The following is a 16,465-nucleotide window of genomic DNA, read 5'->3' as shown; positions in this document are numbered from 1 at the left end:
ATTATTATTATAGAAAATATGGAACTGCAATCTAATTTATCTAAATTTAGCAACACACACACGCTCATCGATGTGGATGAGTGAGTTTCAGAAATTCGTTTACGTAAGAGATTCGCCCCCAGCTCCACCGAACAGCCTCACAGCGAGAGAATACTCATTACGGAAGCAGGAAAAATGGGTTGTTGGATTAGGAAAACTCATCTTCATCATATTCTCGCTTTAATTGCCGAAAGAGAGAGAGAGAGAGAGTGGCGTCATCCTTCTGTTTGCGTGTTCATGGGATGGGATGGTTGTTGGGTGGCAGTCTAAATAAGGTTAGAGGAAGCTGATGCCTCGGCCCAGGTGTTCGTTGTATTACGTATGCATCGCGTAAGCTGCACTTCCCAAAATGTCAGTAAAAATATAGAGGGTATCGAGAGAGCGAGACATACATACATATGTACATGCAGACAGACTCATAGGCAAACAGACAAAACGCATTCACAAACACATGGCAGAAATAAAAGCGCTTTTGCTCTGTCGCCGTCAGCGCCAGCGTCGGCGGTAGCATCGCGTGCTTGTATGTGCCTCTGTGTGTGTGTGTGTATGTGTGTTTCAAGTTCAAGGTTAAGATACTAGTTGTACATACAGACCGGCCAGCCTCTTGCACAACGCGAGTGAGTGAGATAGTCATACGTAGCTTTCATAGTGCTGTGCTGTACCTGCATATGTGTGTGTGTTTGTTGTTGTGTGGAAACCAGTTTGGCACGTTTCTGTGCGAGAGCGAGACGGCCACACGTTTTATTTCGATTCGGTGCGAGAGCAGCAGCAGCAGAAACAGCCGACCCGCCGCCGTCAAACAAAGAGGAAGCAAAAGCAGAGGCAAAGCCAAAAGCAAAAAAAAAGCTTCAAACATGAAATGAAAGCAGTTGGCAGCGGAGTGGGCTGTGTGGAAGGGGGTGTGGAAGCCGGGCAAACATTGCACATAAAAAGCCGACCACTCTGATATGGCTATCTCGCTCCGGCCGACCGATAAAAGCGCAAAAGGCAGAAACAAAAACGTTCTTGCACCACACGCTTTGCCACACTTATTCGCACTTTTGTTTTTGCCTTTCAGTTTTATTATCTTTCGCACACACATGCAGGAAAGTACAACGCATATCTGTACATGTACGGTGGAGCTTTAATTGAATTGATGTTGAATGATTATTACTGAGTGGCGAATGCAATCATTCCAGCAACCCTCCTCACACCACCACCTCACCAGTCCCACCTGCCAAAGCAAAACTAGAATTTCTGTTGGCTATTTAATTAATCGCCTCCTTGTTCCTAAGTTAATTGAATTGTGGCTTTAGCAGAGAAAAGCAAACAACAAAAAAAAGCAACATGGATCACGCCACAGCTGAAACCGATCCTCTCCCATTCTGATCCCAAATATACCAAATCCGAACATCAAAATGGTTCCATTAATTCCTTTAACAGACAAAATTTCCATAGCTTTATTCACCAAAGTATTCTGGAAATATGCAGTTGTACTCTGGCCATATTTATGTAAATACTTTATGCACTACTACAAATTTTCCATTGCCAAATGCGAGCCATGTTTTATGGCCTCATAACACATTTGACTTAACTCATTTGCCCCCGCATAACTCATACTAGTTCCGAGTTCGTTGCACCAGTCTCAACGACCCGAACGATGGCCGTGTGCAATGCAATGCACTCGACAAGACCTTGGGGGCGAGTGAATTTCATGTAAAAATACTAGCAAGCGATTTTTCCCGATGTTTTGTTCACTAGGGTGATTCAGTATGATTCGCCAGAGAGCTGATGCGAGAAGAGAGAACATTTATAAAAGCGTGCACAGATTATTCATTAAACCCAACTTAATATATGTAGATACAAACACATTACACCAACTTTATTTGAAATAAATCGCTCGCTAGACCTCTACAATATCGACCATAACTTGAGTTGAGCCACGCCACTCAGGACTGCCAACAGTCAGCTGCAGCATGTAAGATCCGGTGGGGAATGGTGTCTTCTCCAGCATGGCATCATTCAGTATCATATTCGATACAATAACATCATGCTGAAAGCAGAAATCAATGCAAATTTCATGCTCTTCATTGAATTTGGGTACTCACATTGTAGGGGCAGCTATGATTAAGATTAGAGAAACTCGAAATTTGGCTGTGGCCTATGCCAAACGCGGGATAGCGTTTCGAATGTCGCATAAAATCACAAAAGTTTACAGTCAAATTGTATAGAAACGGTCGATAGCCATTGAATCTCCGATAAAGACTTGCATTTACCTAGAAGAGGAACGTTCATTTATACTTTGCTTCTTCCTCTTTGCGATTCCTCTATCGAATCACTCACCAGCACTTTCTTCACTGGCAGTTGATGGATCTTAACGTATATGTTGATGGCCACCAGGCCACGTCCAACCACCTTCAATTCGCATTGCTTAAACTCACAAAATGTTTTATCATAGCATTTGCACTTGATGTTTGTGGCTTTGAACAAGCCGTGTGCACCTTGAACAAAAATTATTAGAACCAAAACTATGCAGACTCTTGCGAGTACTTTTGATGATGTACTCATACTTCTAGATCTATTTGTCGACTGTTTTCCAGTTTTCCATACTTCATATAATGCCATTTGATTGATTTTAGAGTAGAAGTAATCACCAGCAATGCGGAACACACATTAATGAAATGTTAGAAAAATAATTATGTATTTGTTTTTGAAAATCGTTTTGACTCCATTGAATATATTGGCCAGTCCAATTTTATGTGGCTGTTGCATGTGCGCCACTCAAGCGTAGCGCCTCTCATGGTTCTGGCGCCGGCAAACACGTTACAGATACGATCTTGATAATAAGAGCTAATGATTTATGGATAGGATTTAAGGAAAGATTGGGTTCAACTGTGATTAAATGGGTTTCAAGTTTGCAAAAGTGGGATGGGACCGGGACAAAATCGGGTATAGAATAGGCGAGGCACATCGAGACTCCTCATATTTACGCCCTCTAACAAAATATACCAACAAATAGCCAGCTTCTGGCTAATCGATAATCTTATGGTGTTTTTGATGTTGCCATTTCAACAATGGAATTTTCAACAAAAAAATCCCTTTATTTATTTTTAGTGCGGGGCACTGCGTCAGCATGGAAATTTAATTAGCGACAGTTCAGTGCAGCTGAGCGGCTGGCTCAATCGCCATTCCCGTATGCGGGACGCGTTACTGGAGAGGAGGTTGGTGGGGCACACAAAACGATTTTGTTGATTTTTGCATGACGACAGCAAAAAGCAAGCGACGGGGAAACAATCGAAGTGCACCACAGAACCCACACTGCAGCGTGCGAAAGAGAGAGTGAGAGAGAGAGAGAGAGCAGGCGGACAAACAAATATGGCGCAGACCTGCGCACTCTCTGAGAAACTTGAACTTGAAAACCGGCAAACCGAGAGAGAGAAACAGTCCAGAGTGAGAGAGCACAGCAGGTATGTATGTTTGTATGTGAATGCAATTGATTAAGTAAAACAAAAACAAATGAAAGCAAAGCACCAGCTGAGAGGGAAGCCAGAGCGAGAGCGAGAGACACAGTTCTCCAGAGCTTTTCCTCTGGCATAGCTTTTGCGTGGGCGACTTAACGACACCGCGGCGCTGCTCCGCTGTCAGCGTCAGCGTCGGCATCGCTGTCGACGGCAGCCAACTGTTTGCTTTTTGCTGCTCTTGGCCTCCAACTGCTGCTGCCACTGCCACAGCCACAGCCGACTGTCGAATACTGTTGCATATTTTCGGGATACGACGGCAGGGGGACACCAGTATACACCTGTGCGAGCCCACGCCCCGCCTCCACATTTCACAGGCACGCTGCAGCTTCCGGATGCTGGCCGCCGAGTGGCGGCTTCCTTGCTGGCGCACGGGAACGGGCATTCCATTCAGTGACGGGCATGCCTCCGATGAGGTCAGCCAGAGTTCCGAGACTAAGTATGCGCTCAGTGCGCCCGCCCTTTATTCGAGTGAGTGTTCAGCCGTGTCCAAGTTCATTTTAAAGGCGCGTCGCCTAAATGCCTGAATCAGGTGTGGAAAATTGATTAGCAAAGCCTGAAAATAAACATCACAGGCAGTGCCTGCCCCACCACTGTCAGTGACAGGAGCGGTTGTGGGGGAGTGTGAACATAAAATCCGTGTGACGCAGGTTTTGGTGGCAAGCATATGGCAATTAAAATTGAATTATTAAGCAGATGAGTTTTACAGCAAAAGTCACCCACACACACTCTCCTTAGACACGCACACTAAGAAAGAGACAGAGAGAAAGAGCCCCTTGCAGTCTCTCTCTCTTTTTGGAATACATATGCAACACTTCCATATTTCCTGGATTGTTTGGTATTCTGAGCCTTGACCTTTCCACGCCCGTGCAGCAAACTGCGTAGGCAGCTCGTACACAAGAAAAAGCACACATATACACTTGTATATGTGCATATTCGTATGTATTGGTATGGTAGAAGTATATAAAACAACCCACAAGTCGGCTGGCAGCTGTTGGAGCCGAGCGCAATAGGTCGGAAACGGACGAAACAGTGGTCAAAAACCGATGGCAAAAATACCATTGAAATTTGGCAAAAAATAATACAAAATAAAACCATATTAAATCGGTTCATATCGATTATTTACAGCATTCCTTAACTGTGCTCATAGTCCCAAGTTTTAGTTTCAAAATGTTGTGAAATATGAACTACAAATAAGGAAAATCTAGTACAAATTGTGAAATTCAAGAGTTACTTACTTCTGCCCCATTTGCAATTGCATTTGTATGATTTATTGGAAATGCATGAATAATATACAAATATTCCATGCATAGTATAGGAAGTGCCTCCCAAAAGAACAAGAAACAGCAAGGACAGCAACCACATCGAGAGAGACGAGTTTGTGTCCGCGCTAAGCTTTTAGCTGAAAGCTTTTCCGTCTCTGTGCAACTGCCGCTGGGATACCACCCTGTGCTCGCTTTGAATATGGTGCAAGCAAGTGAACACAGCTGGTGGTATACCCAGTGGCCGTTCTGCAACAATGCAACAACAGAAAGAACAACAACAGCAGCAGAAGCAACGAGAACAACTTACAGGGTGAGTGATGCCAACAGTTGAATATTTCGTTTGGATTTTATTTTAAAATACAATTTTTGTTTCGCAAGTCCAATTTATCAACAGTTTTCGTTTCTTTTACTTTGTGTTTGATACATTTTTGGTTACTTAATTTTGCCATCCTAAAATGAAATTTCCTTAGCCATAAGCTTCAGTTTGATTCATTTAAACCCCTCCTTCAAAAAACCAAAGAAGGGTGAAAAAAACAACGATAAATTGGAATTTGAGTAAAATAATCTTAAGAGTTTTTTAAGCATCGTTTAAGAAAAATAATCAGTGAGAAAACAAAAATTGCATATGATTCTATTCAGCATCTTCTTGTTGCCCATTTATAATATTTCGTTTGGTTTCGTTACGAATTTTATTTAGATTTTACTGCAATTTGATTTGATTTTTACTGCTTTTACACACCACCTCTCTCTCTCCACACACATCCATCAGGGGGGCCTGCAACGCTCTGAAAACGCCTGAAAACATTAATTATGCCACACACACCAAAAGCAAGCCGTCCGTAGTAATGAGTGAAATTTTCAAAGCAGCGAAATCTCTGGCAGAAACAATTAAAAAGATGTTCATGCTGCAAATTGATTTGGTTTGTTATTTATATTTATTTCCCTCTCTCTTCTCTTGCCGTCCCCCGCTGCTGTTTTTTTTTTTCGCTGCTTTGGTTTTCTCCCAATCGCGTGGCGTGGCTGCAACTGCTGCAAAATGAAAACCATTTGGTTTGGCATTTTCTATTTTCGTTTCGCTTTGCCTTTTTGGCTCACTGACAATGTACGGATTGAGGAGGGAGTTACGGGGATTTGGGGTATGCGGTGGTGGGTGCCACGGGTGTGAATTGGCCATCTACTAGTGGGTTCTGGCTGTGGCAAAGCCAAAGGCAAGGCAAATGCAATGGCAAAGGCAAAGGCATGCTGGTGACATTATTTCGACATTTGTTGCAGCCACTTTTGTCACTTTGCATTTCAAATGACCGTCAATTATCCTTTGTCGACACTCTCCTGCTGGCTGCCCCACATCGCTCTGTCTCTTTCCCTGCCTCTGGTTGGTGCTTTTTTGGATGTGCTTCTTGGCGGACTGGGGACTGGGCCCCCATGAGGTCAAGGAAAACGAAATTGATTTTCTGCTCGAACACGTTTCTTCTTTGTCCCTCTCTCCACATCTACGAGTACGAGTATATATTGTGTGCATTTACTTTTTCACGTTATGCAATCGCTGCAGGTTTTTGTCAATGCAATGACTTTCTCGACACTGCCAAAGTGAGATGAAACAATCAAACAATTATCATATAGGGTGTACTTATAGCCAATCCCATTCCCAGCGGTTTGTGTGCATTTTGTTCGACGTGGCTGTCCAACCCGGATGACCTCATGACAGGTCTATGATGAAATACGTACGATATTCGCGTATAAAATGCCATCAAACTCAATAAAAAACGTAAAAAAAAAACCGCAATCAAGTTCCAGCTAACAGTTAAGTTAACTCGGTATTAAAGCTAGTTGCTATTCTTAGAAACGTGAGACAACAATAGCAAGTTTATTTTATGGGTTAAAGGTGGAATCAGTAGTTCATGGAAGAGCAAGATAAATAGGGGAAATAATTTGGAATATTTAGGAGACAATCCCTAGCAAGAGGAGTCTAAAATAAACAACATTTTGAGCCACTATTTGTCTATATTTTATCACAAAAATTCTCTACAGCTTCAGAAACGTTTTGCATCCCCAAACGAAATTCCTTTTTTTTTCTTTAGCGATAAAATCCTCTCACATCTTTAACCGCCACCCCAACAATTATTCTTTAATTTTATCGCTCCTCAGCTCGCTTTAAATCATTTAACACACAAATGTGTCAGATTAAATTAGTATCGAAATAATAATAGTAACAGGGGAGAGGGGTAGGGGTAGCCTAATCGCCACACGAAAGGCTTCGGGCCATGCATGACAAGATTAACAATTGCGATAGCCCAGCTGTTGGCTGTTGTGGCCTCAAACAAAATAATCGCCGTGGAAAACTGAATTTTCAATTTAAGGTTGACCTTAGAGAAAAATTTGATCGATAATTTCGCATAATTGGGTGGCTCTCTCGGCACAAAATACAAACTGTGACATGCACATAGAGAGGGAAAGAGAGAGAGAAACCCACACACAGAGGTACATAGTGAGAAATACATACCGAGACCTTGAACATTAACGCCCAATGCAAGCTGCAACTGCCATGAGGGAGAGAGACAAACTCGTGTGAGGGTGTGAGGGAGATGCAGTCACGGCACACTTTGGAGCTTGTGCGAGAGAGCGATAGATAAAAAGAGAGACAGCAACTGAGTGCATGTAAAAAGCTTTACCACAAAAGCACGCGCTCGCTCTTGCTCTCACGCTCCCGCTCTCTGTATCTTTCCGTGTCGCGTCGCTTCATGTGGGGATTGAGTGCCGAGTGTTAGCTTTTGAACGGAATCGAAGCAGCTGACAGTTGAGCTTCAGCATTAGACCAAGTAGTTTGACTTTTTAGTTTTTTCGAAACGCGAAACGAAATGAAAAGTTTGCCGACAAGTGTGTGCGTGTGCGTGTCCATGTGTTCTGTCTCTCTGTGTGTGTGTGTGTTGCTGTTGTGGCAGCTGGTTCTGCTGCTGCTGCATTTGCAGCGGCGTTGCAGCGAGAGCAGACCGTACAGAAATACATTCCGCCCTGCATTTAGTATATTTCACCTTAGAGCGTCTTTGGTCTGCCACACACACACACACACACACACTAGAAACCCTCTCCACACACACACACTCACCGCACACCGTCTCAAAAAGCGCTGCAAGTTTCTTTCATTCACGTCCGCGTGGTGGCCATCAAAACGGAAAGCAAAGCAAAGGAAAGCATTGTCGTCGGTTCGCGTCGCGTTGCAGCGCATCGTTCGGCTAAAAAGAAAATCGGCCTAAAATTGTAACAGTTTTCCTTTTGCAACGAAAAGCCAAAAAATAACGCTGCAGTCGTCGTTGCTGCAGTCGACGCTGCCGCTGCCGCTGCCGCTAACGTTGTGGGGCCTGCCGCTGGCTGCGGCCGCTGTCGGCTGCTGGCCTGCTCCCGGCCAGCGTCAGTGTTCATTTCCCCATCGAGTCGGCCACACACGGGCAGGAGGCGGCGGCCAACACTGAGGCAGGTGTCCAGCGGCAGGTGTCGACGGTCGGAGGACAGACACAGGCGCATCCGAGAGTCAGTTGTGGATTTCGTTAGCTGATTTGGCGGATTTGAGCACGGATTTGGAGCTCCTCCACAGCTGTTTGTTTCTCCCCCCACACCCCACTCCATAGTTTTCTTTTGAGTTTTCCCCGCAAGTGTTTTTCTTTGTGTGTTTGTTTCCCTTGGTTTTGCGATTGCATGGGATTGCATAAACCAACAGCAACATTTTCGGTTTTCGTATACGTAACATCATTTCAGTTCAGTTCAGTTCAGTTCAGTTGGGAGAGCTACGGCACGCCAGGGCAAGGCACGGCACGGCAAGGCACATCTGCTCTGCAATTGCATTATAATTTGTTGTAGTACTTCCCTGGGCATTATGCAATTGCAATGGCAACAGAAACAACAACAGCTGCAACACACACACAAAGTTGTTAGAGAGACACCCTGTAATTGCCACAGCACGAAACAATGCCAATGCAATGTGAACAATATTACGGGGGACCCACACACACTCATCAGCCATAGATACAGATACACACACTCATAAATAGCCCACACTCGGGCGTCTGGCCTGGCAATTTGTTTAAAACAATCAACGGCCACTGTGCGGCCTTCCATCTCTTTCGTACGCTGCACTCTCGTGCGGTGTTGCTGAATGTTTTAAATTTAGTTTTTCTGCACTCGCTTGTAACCCAAATTTCTGGCAAGTCTTCTCTTTTTTTGCTGGCACATTCACTCGTTTGCGTATTACGTAGATTTTTATATAAGATGCAGCAACATTTTGGTCAAACAATGTCAGGCAATGGGGTGACAGAGAAAGGGTTGCACAGAGACAGGGTCACAGCGGTACAGAGGCAGCGAGAGCGATGAGAGACAATGGGGTACACCTGAAGTTAATTGCACACGAAAACTGGGGATTTAATTTCCCAAGTGAAACAGAGTCTTGGCTCAATTAAAGCACAGCTTTGACAGGCGGCGGCATAACATGAAAGGCAAACACTCGAAAAAAAATCTACAACAAGCTATAAAATAACAATTATAGCAGGAAAGACAGAGAGAGACAGAGACATGCACTTGCAATTTGAGAGATTCAAAGCAACAAAAACAAACCACACACACACAGCCACGTAATCACTTGACCTTGCACGGTTTTTTTTTGCAATACAAACAAAAACAGAGATACAATATACATATAACACATAGCTAGATACAATTCAAACATGTGTAGAGAGAGCGAGCTAACAGCCAATTGCAATATTTTCGTGTAAAAATAACGAACAGAACGGACTTTTATATAAGGCCCCACAAACACACACCGAGACTCTGTGGGAAAACTGCAGGCGTGTGGGTGTCTGTGTGTCCATGTGGGTGATGAAATGACTGCAATGCCTCTGCCATGAGGTCGATTTTTAGTAGAGGCAAAAACACTCACTTTGACATGTGTGTAGGTATATTTATACGAGTAGTGCGCGGGGGGGGGATGTATGACTGAAAAAATGCATTTGACACAGAAAACAGCAGCAGAGCAAAGCAAACGGAAACATCCAACAGAGCAGACATAGTCATAGCCAAAGGAAAATGTATTTCAATGATTCAGCTAATGCCCTAAATAATGAGTATCTCACAAATATTTAATAATTCACGACAATCGCCAATAGCCGCTGATTGATTTGTTGGAACTACATTTCGCGCGTCGCCAAAAACCAGTTTAAGGCCTTCAACTTCAAGCTAGAAAAGCTATAGAAAAATGTTAGCCAAAAGCCAACAACAACTTTGATATATGCAAGAGAAATCTCCGCACAGAATACACAGAGTCCAAAAGTTGTCTTCTCCCTAGAAAAGTTTTTCCAAACAAAAAGCAAAATATATTTAGCATATCAAATTTTGTTAGCTATGCCGTTGGACTTTGTGGTCTGCTCTTTTTGTTTAAATTATATTCGGTATACGCAAAACTTGAGCATATATTTTATATATGTACATATTCAGCAACATCTTGTCAGTTCGCTGCTACAAATTTGCATTTGGAATTTGAACTTTAACTGATATCAGCAGCAGCAGCCAGACCAGACAGAATCCCAAAACATTTTTAGCCTAAAGCAATTACTCGACTGTCATGAGCAGATATCGTTATGACATCATTGCCGGCGTCATTTAGTGATGGATCGTTAGCTAAATACAAGCTGCATATGTACAAATTATGTATACATAAACGTACGTACGCAGGTTAGTCAGCATTTTATTTGGAGGATGCTGAAATAATCTCTAAAATGTACGAGACGAGTTTATGGCTGATAAGCCTGTCTGGCATTCCTCTAGCTTTTGCTTTTGTCTCTTTTTGTTGTATGAATCACGTGTTTCGATTCGAAAGTTTCAAAGTATTTAAATATAGGTACATAAACGCTCGCTCTTTAGAATGTCTTTTGATATTTGCGGCTGTTTTGTGGCGACCTTCAGCCCGGGCCGCAAGGTCATATGTGCGGAGATTCCGTTGCAGCAGCCACTGCAAAAATCATTCCAAATGGAGGTCAATCTCGACCCGCTGCAGTGCGACTCCCCCTCGTCCTTCACAGCCAGCAAAACAGTTATGTAAAGAAGGAAGTGGGTCAGTGTTATGACCTAGTTTCTCAGTGGGTGGTTTGGGGAATACCCACCACCACCACCACCCATTGACATTTCCATGCACAGCTTCAAGCTCATTCGCTTACCCATCCTCGGGTGCTGTTTGATTAGTTTGAAATGTGTTTTTGGCACCTTCAATAATTACAGCTGGATGGGCCGCAGCCGCTGCCGCTGCCGCTGCCGGGCTATTGATTTTGAAGTCGGTGCAGTTATGCGCTTTGTGTGTGTTTGTGCATATAGTATATCCAACCTAGATAGCTTTGGCATGGCCCAAGAGTGTACGACTAAAAGTATCTATCGCACAGGCATGCAGTTCGCGAGCTTAGCCAAGGAGCCAAAAATAAAGATTATTTTTTGGCTCTGAGCCAATATGGCAATGCACATTTGCAAGGGATGAAAAGGCGGGTTGGATGGGCGGAGGGTATGTGCTGCAGGGTAAAATGAAAAGTGAAATGTTGCCATGCAAAGTGGAAGGCAGAAGAGCAGCCCCAACCATCCATCTATATCTATATGTGGTCTATATATATAGAGGGAGAGAACTGACATTTATTAGTTTGCAAAGTCGAGAAGTGCTCTATAAATATGGCCAAAATGCACTCAAATGACAAAATTTATGGCCAACTGCATAACTCATCTATTGCCCACCTCTGACCCAATCGCTTCCCTCCCCCCCAACTACCCTAGCCGTGAATGCATTGCGCACTTGTGTGTCACTTTGCTTTGCCACTTATTACATCACCGAGAAGGCAAGAACCGACACGACACGGATAGACTTTTGCTTGAGGCCTTTACCGATTTGGGTCAACCTCTGAGCCTGCCAACAAATCTTCACAGACACAGACAAACACACCCACAGACACTCTTTGATATGAGGTTTTGTCGATGAGTCCTAGTCGAAGTCACTTTTTGTTGTTCTTGGCCAAACAAAAGTTCTTTAAACTGCAAGAGGGGTGGTGAAAGTTAGACAGAAACATTAAAGATTTATGTGTGTCAGGGCGGAGTTTTATTCAGCTTAATTTCCCTTTTGCTTTTCATTGGTTGTTCCACTCTCTATCTATCGGATAAAACATTCTCTTTTTGTTCTCCAACGCAAATCCCCAGTTGATCTTTCGCTCATTAGCTATCACGCCTTTGGCGCATGAGTCAGTTTTGTTGTTGTCTTTAATTTTAGACAAAATTCCACATAAAACCAAAAGAAACAAAAACATATACCGCCTTATGCTGCTGGCATCAGTCGTCATTAGTTTGCTGCGTCAATTGTTTTTATTTATAAATGCCGCAAAGGCACGTAAATGGCGCTAGAATACATGAAATTCCTTTTTTCCAGCTAATCACGAGCACGTAATCACGGCTGTTGGCTGTTGCTAAGCGCTTCATGCGCTCACTTGAAGTAGTCGAAAAATCATTCATAAAATTGTGTGAAATGAAATATTTTGCCGGTCAGACAGACAGACACAAGGGTTGCTCTGTCTGTCTGTCTTCATGTCTGCTAGTTGTTGTTTTCCCTCTGTCTGCAGATAGCGCACGGAATGGCAAACATTCCGCCTTTTTGGCATTACGTATACGCAGCGTTCTCCATGCGATATGATTTTCTTCGCTGTATTTTTGCGCGTTCCTCAGACTATTGCGTGTGCGCGCGCGTTCGTTAGCTTCTATAGCTACAGATATATACATATAAGTATATATATATTGTATATTTCACTGGTTGTGTGTGTGTGTGTCTGTTTAGCAGATAATAAGTGCCAGAGTCAGCGTGTGCGTGTTGGTGACTCGCTCGCGCTGATCATGCGACCCACCAAATTGTTTGAAAAAAGGGGGAAACACGTTCTCTCTAATGAATACTTTTCATTGAGTGTGTGTGGAACCTTGCTTCTTCGCTGTTACAACACAAAAAGGGGCATCCCAACTTCTGTTTCTCTTTCCCAAAATTGTTCTAGTGTCTGTCGCTTGTTTTGCATTTCGCATTTGCAATTGCCAAATCTATTTTTTTTGGCCAAGTCAAAGTGTAATTTATTTAAGTAGCGCTATGGGCCACTTCCGGTGACGACAACACTTCTCCGAAAACTTTGTTGGCAGTCGCAGGCGGGCAGGCAGGCAGGCAGGCAGCTTTGATGACCCAGATAGTGGAAACGTAAACGTGTTGGCCAACACACATACAGAGGGAGGGGGGGCAGGCACACGGGTTGGATTCATAAAGTGCTAATGAAAAATGCTCAGCATTTGCCTAATGAAATTATAACTGAACCACTAAGTGCGCCATAAAGAGGGAAAGAAGAAGCGTTGGGAAGAGGAATAGGAATAGGAGTAGGGGTGGAGCAGGAATGTTTTCGGGGCAGTTTAGAAATTGTTCGGTGGCACTCGTGGGCCAGGTCGAGCATGTAGCCCATTTAACGCACATGGAAACAAAACCCAAACCAAAACAAGCACATGGAACCGCATTTCGTTGCTTTATTCAGTTAACGCTTTTTAAGCTCATGAGCTAGCTTTTCATTTATCAATACACCAAAGCGCACAGCACACAGGCACACACCCACACACACAGCGACAGTAATGAACAATAATTTATTTAATTGACCGAGCTCTTGTTCTTTCGAAATTAGAACACACAAACACCAACACACAGAGAGAGAGAGAGACTCTCGCACGCGATTAAAAACTAAATGGTTTACACATAGTATTATGAATTTTTATAAGCGGAAACTTTTTTTTATTGGCTGTCTCTGTCGTACATTTAATCCCACTCGCGCCACAGATGACGCATCACGCATACGCAGCAACAGTAGCAGCAGCAGCGTGTTGCAAGCAAACATGGTTTCAACAGTGTTTTTCTGTTACTTTTCCCGTCCAAGCAATATGGATTTTATTCTCTAATTTGCTGATTTTCTTTGTTAGCTTTTCGGTTGCGTTTCTTTTTTTGTGATTTCGCTGTCTACTTTTTATTTATTTTTCGTTAATTTGCGCCCAATGTCTGCTGAATGTTTGGCCTCGTTTTGGATTTTATTTTGCCACACCCCGAGTCAGAGTCAAATGCAGCCATGCAAGTCGAGATCGAAGGCTGGCTGCGTTTTGGCAGAATACAAAACGAATCTTTGCTCCAAATAACATTTGGCACTGTTTGGATGGGCAGTAGGAGTCCCCCACACACAGACTGAGAGTTTCCCCTTAGTTCCCCCCTCGTTTAGGCGTTGTCTGCACTCTGCTGCGTTTCAGTTTATAATCGTCTTTCCTATCTTATCTTCTGGGCAGGCAAGCGGTACGGTACGGTGCGAGGTTCGATGTGGGGAGCACATTTCATGATTTTACTTTGTTAATTTCCGCATGGATTTTACCGGTGACTGATGGGGCCCGAACATGCTTAGTGGGCAAACTGATGCCAGAACAAACGACATTTTGTGACATACAAATGACTTGTATAACCGATCACCGATCGCCAATCAGCGATCCGCATCGACCCACTTTCCACACCAATACCAAGACAATCATAAACCCCAGCTGCCATTATCGGCTCCGCACCTTGGCACCTGCGATTGCTTATCACTCATATTCGAGAGGTCTGACATGGCTTACATTTTCGGGTGGAGCTGATCGCACAGAAATCGCTGCTGGTTCATTGCACCTTCTCGTTTCTCGTTACTCCCCCCCAACATGTTCAGCTTTATTCTGCATGAGTTCTGAGTTTTGGTTTAGTTATGAAAGATTCCTCTTTGGTTGATGTTTTCTGTTTGGTACGTCCCTCGTTTGTTTCCCTTTCTTTTGTGTTGTTCTGCCAAATCCAGTAACAGCTGCAGGAAAATCCACTGACTGCCCGAAACGCTGCCGCACGGCTCTCTGTACGCGATGTCGCGACCGCGACGGGCTCAAACAAATCGATTAAACGATACACCGATCAACGATAAACGATTAACTGAACATAGCAAAGCATCCTTTAAATGTTTTGGGTTGCGTGTCAGGAGTGCATTTGCACTGAAACATTCTGAAGCTTGTAAATGCACTATCTGGTACGACATTCCAGAACGTACAATCTTCCCGAATGCAAGACAAATGCGAATAACTAAATCAAATTATATGCAATTTTTGTGATAGTGTGAAACAATTTCTCAAAACTGATTTACTTAAATTATTTTTACCTAGAACTTAAATAAGCTACTGTAAGATTTACACATTTATTTGTAAGAGATTTAATGCAATAAATAAATGAAATTAAATACAAAAACTAATTGTCTTCCATGAAGAACTTTTTTATTATGAATATATATTCTCGTTTATACTTTGTGGTTTTATTTTACCCCAGGGGACTTTCCATTTAGCGAGCAACCAACTGAAGATCATCTATAGAGATAGCTCCATATTCATACTATAGCCTTCATCTCCGAACAGCTTGAACTACGACTCTTAGTCGAGCTTTCGATGACCTTGAATACTCCAACTCTAATTGGAGCTGCTAGCCATAATTAACATAATAACCTCACTTTTAAGCAGGTCTTGGCATGTGGCATTGAACCTAAAATATATATAAATAGGGACAATCTAAATTGTATGTTTTATTGAGCATGGCTGGGAATTAGTTTAAACTAATCCCTCCCTATAGTATACCAAACATAATCTCCATTTGAACGGCTCGATAACTAAAAGCTAATATTGCATATTTTACAGCGAACGCAGCAAGAGCTTTCGGCGAAAATCGAAAGAACACGCAACGTAGCATAAAAAGCAGCATAGAGGGAAATCCCCCAAAACGACAGCCAACCAACCCAACAACCAATCCGTCCCGCCCGTGCACCACAAGCTACCCAACACCAGCCAAAAGATGGCGTGCCGAAAAGCTTCGCAACGCACCGAAGCGGGTGAGAGGAAAGAAAGAGATTTTCGGTGTTTATCAGTGTTTCATGTAAATGTTTTTTATATACCCTTTCCCACGTTCAGTTTGAATGCTCAGTTGTACCACGAATCCAATCAATCCACCCAACAACCATCCCAAAATGAACGAAATTCAAAATCAAAACCAGCAAATTCAATTGGCTATGCGCTTTGGCAGTGTGGTTAGCTGGTTGTGTAGCCAAAATATTGCCTTTGACCATTCACAGCCACTATCTTCACTGCCGCCGCGACAAGCCATTACAACGTTAAGCAGCATAAGCAAGGAAACCAACGGATTCGTCGGATTTAAATAAGTGCATCACCCAACTGCTGCATGGCATGGAGATTTTTGCGGCGAATTCAACAATGTGTGGAAGTCATGCGGCATAAGAGATGGCAGCGGAACGGATTACACGGACACGAAAGAACACGCACGGAAGCGGCAATATATATATCAAGTATTTAGATATTTGTTTCCTTTTTTGGTTGATTCACGCAGCGGAGATTTGCAGCAAGGTCCAAGGTGCTGCTTGGAGAAACATACAGCCATGTTATCATCCAAGTAGCAAAAAGTCGTCACGCATTTATAACATAACTAACACCTCCTGAAGCTGTAGAGAAACTAATGAATAAAATTGCACAAATGGAAAATCCAACAAAGCACTTCAAAAGATAACCCAAATTCAGTGCACCCCC

General features: G+C 43.2%; 1 protein-coding gene across 1 annotated transcript; it reads right to left on the bottom strand.

Moving 5' to 3' along the window:
• Positions 1 to 1,904: 1,904 nt before the first annotated feature.
• On the bottom strand, positions 1,905 to 2,667 carry LOC117898485. Its single transcript, XM_034807922.1, has 3 exons — positions 2,362 to 2,667; positions 2,127 to 2,294; positions 1,905 to 2,071 (listed from the first exon to the last, which is right to left on the bottom strand). The coding sequence occupies exons 1-3, from the start codon at positions 2,641 to 2,643 to the stop codon at positions 1,922 to 1,924; spliced, it is 600 nt and encodes a 199-aa protein (XP_034663813.1). The 5' UTR covers positions 2,644 to 2,667; the 3' UTR covers positions 1,905 to 1,921.
• Between the last annotated feature and the right edge of the window lie 13,798 nt (positions 2,668 to 16,465).

The sequence above is a fragment of the Drosophila subobscura genome, chromosome O, assembly GCF_008121235.1.
Source record: "Drosophila subobscura isolate 14011-0131.10 chromosome O, UCBerk_Dsub_1.0, whole genome shotgun sequence".
Classification (NCBI taxonomy): Eukaryota; Metazoa; Arthropoda; class Insecta; order Diptera; family Drosophilidae; genus Drosophila; species Drosophila subobscura.
This window is presented reverse-complemented; position numbering and strand designations above follow the sequence as displayed.

Bases quoted from the DNA above. Each gene is read 5' to 3' on its own strand.
- LOC117898485 (XM_034807922.1), bottom strand. From the start codon at position 2,643: ATGGCATTATATGAAGTATGGAAAACTGGAAAACAGTCGACAAATAGA. The intron at 2,295-2,361 runs GTGAGTGATTCG...TTCCTCTTCTAG, and splicing joins TGCCAGTGAAGAAAGTGCTG to GTAAATGCAAGTCTTTATCG. The intron at 2,072-2,126 runs GTGAGTACCCAA...TTCTGCTTTCAG, and splicing joins ATCATAGCTGCCCCTACAAT to CATGATGTTATTGTATCGAA.